This window comes from Nicotiana sylvestris, chromosome 10 (assembly GCF_000393655.2).
Source record: "Nicotiana sylvestris chromosome 10, ASM39365v2, whole genome shotgun sequence".
Lineage (NCBI taxonomy): Eukaryota > Viridiplantae > Streptophyta > Magnoliopsida > Solanales > Solanaceae > Nicotiana > Nicotiana sylvestris.
The window spans coordinates 27,478,545-27,486,622 of record NC_091066.1 but is presented as its reverse complement, the minus strand read 5'-3'; the positions used below and the strand labels follow the sequence as shown (position 1 = coordinate 27,486,622).

At 34.6% G+C, this 8,078-nt stretch overlaps 1 protein-coding gene across 2 annotated transcripts; it reads right to left on the bottom strand.

The window, feature by feature from the left end:
• Positions 1–368: 368 nt before the first annotated feature.
• On the bottom strand, positions 369–7,370 carry LOC104223664 (uncharacterized). Of its 2 annotated transcripts, XM_070160471.1 has the most exons (4): positions 7,278–7,368; positions 6,296–7,021; positions 4,465–4,691; positions 369–995 (listed from the first exon to the last, which is right to left on the bottom strand). In XM_070160471.1, the coding sequence occupies exons 2-4, from the start codon at positions 6,517–6,519 to the stop codon at positions 988–990; spliced, it is 459 nt and encodes a 152-aa protein (XP_070016572.1). In that variant the 5' UTR covers positions 6,520–7,021; positions 7,278–7,368; the 3' UTR covers positions 369–987. The 2 variants fall into 2 exon arrangements, with proteins under 2 accessions (XP_070016572.1, XP_009773437.1); XM_009775135.2 differs by having other exon boundaries at positions 6,296–7,370.
• Between the last annotated feature and the right edge of the window lie 708 nt (positions 7,371–8,078).

Here is an 8,078-nt window from a genome sequence, read left to right as displayed (position 1 = left end):
TTTAGAGTTTTTCGAAAATTTGAAAAATTCCAAAAAACTATTTTTCAAAATTTTCACTTCAAATTACTCATAAAAATTCGAAAACATCTCAAAATTATATTCATATCCAAACAAAACTCTAATATTCAAATATCATTTTCACTTGAAGAAAAATTTCACATTTTTTCTGAAATTTTACAATTCTTATGTCCAAGCGCCCACTAAACCATTCTGACTTTTTTCCCTCTTAGCTCTACATGTTCCAACACAAAAGCGTAGTATTCAAATGGAGCCGGTTTAGAGAAGTGGGCCCATTCTCTATCAAATTTCACATTGTGCCCCAATGAACTTGGTGATTTTTCGGTTATAAAAAGAAGTACAACATAAAGTTACCATTCAGCACCTTGTCTTTAATATGTTCAGTAATGAAGTTTCTCTTGTTCACCCAAACTAAAAGGCCTAGAAGAAGGTTTAGTATCGAACTGCAGAGGGAAGGGGTTTTGGCAAAGGGTATCAAAGATCCATGCAGCCTGCTCCAAGGTTATTCTCATATATTTATAACTCAAGCAATTCCTCAACCATTTGCATTTATCCCGCTCCAAACATAAGGTTAGAGAAACCAACAGGAACAAGTAGGACGAAATAGCTTCTAATTGACTGATCAGAATATTTGCTGCAAAACCTTGCAATTTGATATTAAAAAATTGTTGAATCCAAGGGCTTAAAATCTACAGGTAGCTTGGCAACAATTAACATCCCATTAAAGTTGCTTAACTTCCTTGTAAGTATCCATATATTGAACAGGAATCACCTAGTAACTCAGCTGATTAGCTTGTCTTGCTTTGTGCATTTGGCGACATCCCAGTAGTCTTCGATATGTCATTGCCGCAGAATGAGAAATAAATCACATATAGAAGCTTCAAATCTTCTCAAATAGTTTATGAACCAAAGAAGCCATCGATGTACAATTAAACGGAATTTGTTGTTTGCTGCTGAACATCTACTTGATCAAACCACTACACATGATGAATTTCAAGTTAGTTATACTGGCAGAATTACACAGCCATCAAGATTTTATGCGTATTTACCACCAAAAAAAAATAAGTTATGCATAAAATAAGACACACGTACTTCCGACGATATGCATGTCATCATAGTACACTAAAGTCATCTAGTTATGAGTCTCCAAACCTCTAAAAGGATTTGAATTGTTCATAATCACGGGCACAGTAATACAACCCCAACAACTGAAGCATCCAACTAAAGTACTAACAATCTTCAAAGAAAACAAAAGGAAAAGGGGGAAACGGAGAAGTAAAGAAGAGGTGCCAAAGCATAAGAGGATTTCAAGTGGCGTTGAATTCACAAGCCTAAGAGACAACAAGAGCAAATCAGAAGCAGCAGAAAAACAGTGAATAGTCCATGTTCTTACTGTTGTTGAAACTCACTGCTATACCATGACAGGCCAAGACGCTCACCACACAAAACACTAATAAAATGGTGAGATATTCCTTTTTTAAGGCTGATACTCCTTTTTTTATCAGGACAGCCTTCAATTGAGATGAAAAGATTGAAATATAATAACAAAGCTTTTCTTTGGGTGGGGGCGGGGGACTAGATCAGATTAAGTCGTAAAATGACAAAATTAAGCCTGAATACAGAATCACCCAACTCAGTTGGTCATGAACCGTATGGATTCAGTCATAGGAGTTAATACATAATGGTGCTTCAAATCAAATTGCACCAGGATCTTAAGAAATGCCAGTTCTAGTTGAAATCATTGAGCTCTGAGAAATTTAATATAAAAGAGATTCATTTCGTAACCAACCTCCACGTGATCATTTGTCTTGAAATAGGGTAAGTGTTTTTATAGCTATAGATGCTAAGAAATAAGAATGAATAACAACCTTCCCAATCACAACTGCCAGGGTAAAAGTGCGACTCTAAGACCAGCTTCTTCTGATACAAAAGAAGACCTAGTTGTGAAAAGCATAATAATGGGGAATACAGCACCACATGCAAATATGACAAACATCAGAACCACATCATACTTTGCTGTATTTGAATGGGTTATATGTTGATTCACTTATTGCATCTTTAGAAACTAGGAAAGACAAAGAAGAACTTATTCTAAAAGCTAAGGTTTGAGAACATCGGAGATCCCAAATCTCTTAAATCAAGACGTAACTGGTTTTACCATTAGTTAACCAGATACAAGATGTTATTTCATTCTCATGATGAATGCATGCAAATAGTCCGAACTGGCATCAGTTATTCCATGCGTGAACAGACTTCACATATTACTTCTCCAACTACTCTAAATTGGATTGCCAATAATGCATAAGCTAACATCAATTTGACTTCAGACAAAAATTTTAATCTTGAACTTAAAAATAAATTGCACAAATCATCTCTAATAATTTGCTTTGTCTCAGTTTGTCCCTACGAATCTGGAAGTCTTAATTCCATCCATGGTGTCTGGAATTTGTGTCAATTTCGTCAAGTCTATTCCTAATGTCTAGATTTCATAATTTAAAATACGCATTTGAAATGCTTTTGGCCACATTACCAGCATTTTCCGATCACATGATTCAAACACGACAAACAGGTCATGTTAAGAAAACTTTCCATTTTCTCTTATAATCTAGTTGACCTTTTTTTTTTTTTTTTTTTGGGGGGGGGGGGGGTGGGGGGAGGGATGGGTGTTTAGAGGTAAAAATGGTTACCAGAAAAACTAAACTCAATTCCTTCTTTTTTTTCAACTATAGTTGAAGGCCCCTCACGCTTTTGCTAAGCAAATCACGTTTCTAAGCATAACCAAGGGCCAAGTCCTCTTCTGACCTGAAATGCTTTTGGCTACATCACCAGCATTTTCCGATCACATGATTCAAACACGACAAACAGGTCATGTTAAGAAAACTTTCCATTTTCTCTTATAATCTAGTTGACTTTTTTTTTTTTTTTGGTGGGGGGGGGGGGTTTGGGGGGGGTGTTTAGAGGTAAAAATGGTTCCCAGAAAAACTTCCTTCTTTTTTTCAACTATAGTTGAAGGCCCCTCACGCTTTTGCTAAGCAAATCACGTTTCTAAGCATAACCAAGGGCCAAGTCCTCTTCTGACCTGAATTGGCTTACTGACCTTGAGTTCTAGGAAGAATCCACCACCTTAACCGTCTAAAGAGGGGGTTATGAAGATATATCAGCACCGAGGGGCAAGTTTAGTTGCTTTGGCACAGGTTTCCCTCACAAAAAAAGAAGGTTAACCAAATTACAAGAAGAATGAAAGTCCTATAAGATATCTCCCTTTTTACATTGATACAGCGAGGCTGTGGATCGGCTAAGACACTCAAAGATGCACATTTGGGAAAATAGGTAGGAGAATAAGCCTAATGGTATTCAAAACATCTTTTCCAAAGACTAAGAAGACATCAACTAATTCTGAATGTGAAGGGTGAAATTTAAAATTTTGTAATATTGGGTTCTAGGGACACAGTCAGAACAAATCCCAAAGAACTGGTACAATTTGAAATATTTTCTAATTTATTACTGTCAGAAAATCTAAAGGATCCATCTTTATTCATGGCGACTTAATTTCCATAATGAAAAACCTCTCAGTTAAAAAGGACCAGCATCCTAGTCAATTAGCAACAGGAAGTTAACTGGCAAGTGGAAGAAAGACACTTTACTTCATGTAGAATTGAGAAACATGATGTTCACGGGTAAGTCAATCCCGAGGTCTCTGTGCAATATTCTGCACTTTTATCCCATTAACTCACATCAGTTTCTTCAGATGCTGACTCCCTCTCCCTGCCTTTCTACTGTCATGTTTTTTGGTGTAATAATTACAAATTTGTAACTGCAACTACTCCTCTAGTTTTCGTCACATAACCTTGAACACGGCACATATAAATACTAACTTGTATCCAGTATATGAATTCAAAAACACTCGAGCATGGTGCCATCTCATTCATAGCTATAACAAGCTGTCGGCAAAGAACCAGATAAAAGTGAAATTTTCTAGAAGACCACCAGTATAATTCAATATATACAAAATCAAATAAATAGATACAAATCTTCACATGCTATGGAACGCTGAAGGAAGATGCGGTTATAAATGAACTTCTGGCGACATACAGCATATAGAAAATTAATATTACCTCTGCAGTTTACCTTAAAAGTTTCAATCAGTGCGTGCCACTCAAGTGTATATGTTCAAGAAATAACAGTGAAATACAAAGAAAAAGATAGATGTGGACAAGAATAGACAGAGAACATCTACAGAGTGCCAGTTCACATCATAATTAAGAAGCAGCAATAATAACAAAACCTAAGGAAAAAAACATTAGAACAGCTTAAAGAGACCAAATCAAAGTGATGATACATAGGCCAACACGATAGAGATAGATTATAGCAGAATGATAAAGCTTTTCCTCAAACGATGGTAATTCTATAACAGTAAGGAGGCAAATGGATGGAAAAGGAGCTTACTTGATCGGTATCTTGTAATGGGAATTTCTCGTAATTCACGTTTTATACACAAATATTCACCCAACAATGCCATCACCGCAAGCCCAGTAACATTCACAATCCACCATGTAATTGAGGAAGGCCAACCGCCATAGACAATGCATATAAAAAGATGGACGATGTAGAGTGTTGCAGAAAAATCTAGGCACTTCTTTGCCCTCTCAATCAAATAAAGTAAAATGCCAGCTCTGTTAAGGGCAACAAGACAAATTGGAAATTTAATTACGCAGGTTAATCAAATTCTCGAGAAATAATATTTTTCCACATGAGAACACCATGCATAAAGGAAAACCACACAAGGTTCGAACAAGTAGACAACTTTGGAGCATTTACCTTATCCCAGAAAGGGAAAAAAAGAGTATACAACAATGGAGGAACAAAGTTAAAATATATAACTCATTCTTAACTCATCTTTTTGCTTATTTGGTATTGCATTTGCCTTTTGATTTCTTTTCTTCCATAGGATAAGGTCCCTCTTCCCTGTTCCACCAATTTATATTGGACAAATAGAACTGTAGAAGATGTAACACAAAGAGTACCAGCAGTAATATATTGTAACCTCCCCAGCAAAAAGAATAAAACTCCAAAACAAAGACGAGGCTGAAAGGATCAGTTCTCTAAAATACAGGTAACATGTCTTTGAGTTCCAACACATGAAACCCCAATTACTCAAAGATATAACCTTTATCTCACCAATTCCAAGCGGAATATTTTCACATAAAATGGGTAAGAGTTCTAGGGTTTTAAGGCAGAAACAGACTTATGATATGGGAATTAGTAGGCTTTCAATCACTAATGAAGGCATAACCAAAGATGAAAATATCAACAACGATACTTCTAAAGTTATACTCTTCACTAAGTTAATATAACTGAATTAAGTAACAGTCCTATAAGTAATTAAATCAACAAAAAAGGGAATAAACGAAGATGAAAGCTTATGAAGGGGTGGGAAATGATCTTTTATAGAAGAGGGTCAGTCTTTTGTTATTAGTTAATTTCTTGGCGCACCATGAAGTTGACTAGGTGCTATTTATCTCTTTGTGCAGACTCCCTATTTTTGCATATCGTTTGTACTTTGCAATTTTACTTGAACAGTGTAGAGAGAATTTCTCACCACCAACAACAATAACTATGCTGCAATCCAAGCTAGTAGGGGTCCGCGGCATGAATCCTCAAAATCATAAATGCTCTATTTGGGTCCATAGTATTTCAATACTCCGTACTTAAGGATAATCTAATACTCAGTTTATGTCACTCTTTCCTGTTTAGTCAGTCCAAAAAGAATGACATCTTTTTATATTAGTTCAATTTAACCTTAAACTTCCTATTACCCTTAATATAGTGGTCTATAGCCACCACAATTTCTATGGCTTGTTTTAGACCACAAGTTTTAAGTCTTTCTTTCTTAAAAACCCTTCTTAGTCAAACACCAGCACATAAATTGGACAGAGGGGATACTAGAGTTCTCCAATGAACTCTAGTAGTTATAGCTCTAAGAGTCTTCTAGTTGGTATTAACCATACAGATTTCTTTTTTTTTTTACAAGATTTTCAACCATTTGTTTCTATCTTTTGGTATATCTGCCCCAATGAAATTTTTCTCACCGCATTAATAAAATTAGTACCTTAACAGAAAAGGGAATAGACGAACCAATTTAAAAAGATTTTTAACAATAACACAATTTATCAATATGACCATAAAATTGTCAAAAAACTCTAAACCACAAAGCTGCTGACAACGGATTGCACCAGATTATGTGCGAAGACAGAAAAGAAAAAAAATGAAATCTCACCCTGCAAGAGAACTTAGGAGAAAGGAAGCAATGACGCACCATCCGGTTACAGTTGAAGCAGTAACAGCAGCATAATCAAAGAAATAGACAAGATTCAATCGAGAAACACGAGTCCCAACAAGAATTGCCAAGAATATCCCTAGTGTCAAATAGTATAGGCATTGAAGACACACAATTTGGGCAACAATTAGCCAAGGATCCCACACCACCGCACCATAGAACATGACTGTTGATGAATTCTTCCCCACAAAAACACACCCAACAACTTTCCAATTCCCCCAAAATTCACAAAAGAACTCACACCAAAAGTACAATCTTCGATGATCTGTTGCTGAGTTCTTCCTCACAAACAAACACCCAACTCTTCAACTCCCTCAACACCCACAAAATTACCCTTTGATCTGAACCAAAATTCAACTTCAAAATACACCAAAGTTCAATTTTTATGACTGGTGCTGAGTTCCTCCACCCAAACAAACACTCACCAAAGCACTCACTGATCTGAATCAAAATTCAACCTCAAAAGACACCAAAATACAATCTTTGATTGCTCTTGTTGAGTTCATCCACACAAACAAACAACAAATTTCCCCAATTCCCTTATAACCTACCAAAATACTTATTAATCTAAATCAAAATTCAACCTCAAAAACACACAAAACTACAATCTTTGATGACTGCTGCTGAGTTCTTCCACATAAACAAACAACAAATTTCCCCAATTCCCTGAAAACGTTTTATTAATCTGAATCAAATTCAACCTCAAAAACACAAAAGAAAAAGTATAATCTTTGATGACTGTTGCTGAGTTCTTCTCTCACAAACAAACACTCAACACTTTGGTCTGAATCAAAATTGAACCTAAAACAAATACACCAAAAGTAACAATCTCTGATCTGAATCAAAATTCAAAGCTAAGTATGAAGCATGAATTGCAATAAAGCATATGTTATTATGTGAATAGGGAAAGGAGATACGTAACCTTAATTTCGCCGGTAAGAAGAAAAAGCGTTAAAGCGAAGAGAAACTGAGATTCAGTTTTTGAAAATCAAAAGCTGAATTCTTTGTTTTTTTTAGAAAAAAACAAATAAACTTATATTCAACGAATAATAGTTTGGTCACTGACCATAAGAGGAGGAATTTAGGGGTAAAAATAATGGAACCGTAAAATCGCACCAAATTAAAAAGTCAAATCAAACCGATTAAAAAATTCGTTTTATATTAGTGTTGAGTAAAAAAACTTGAACCAAACTAACAAATAAATATATAATTTTTATATATACTTTTAAGATTTTATATAGAATTTTCTTTAGAAAACGTCTAGAAATATTTGGGATTATCTTGCGGATATAATATATAATAATATATGAAGTGCTCCATATTTATTAACCTTAAATAATAGATTGTATGATCACTTTCTCATCAAGTGTTACTGAAATGTGTTAATTTTTTTGTTCTTCCATAGTATGATCATATGTTAAGATCTGCTAAATTATCTTTTTCGAATGTGAAGTGATTATTATTGTTTAAGTATCATATTGATTTTTATGTTTAATTACTAAATTCGATTAACCTTGAAAGTGTACATCAACGAAACATTATTGTCAGACGACTAAAAAAATAACTATTATGTGTTACTAAGAAAATTCTCTCATAAGAATATTTTAATAGATAATATGTTTGTCAATTTTTTATATTTTTATTAAACATATATATTTACTTATCAAAAATTTGACAAAGTAAGATTGAAACAATATTTAAGTAACAAAAACCTGAAAAATCC

Excerpts from the sequence above, each read along its gene's own strand:
- LOC104223664 (XM_009775135.2), bottom strand. The coding sequence starts at position 6,519 with ATGTTCTATGGTGCGGTGGTGTGGGATCCTTGGCTAATTGTTGCCCAA. Across the intron at positions 4,692-6,295 it reads CTCCTAAGTTCTCTTGCAGG|AGCTGGCATTTTACTTTATT; the intron begins GTGAGATTTCAT and ends TGCCCTTAACAG.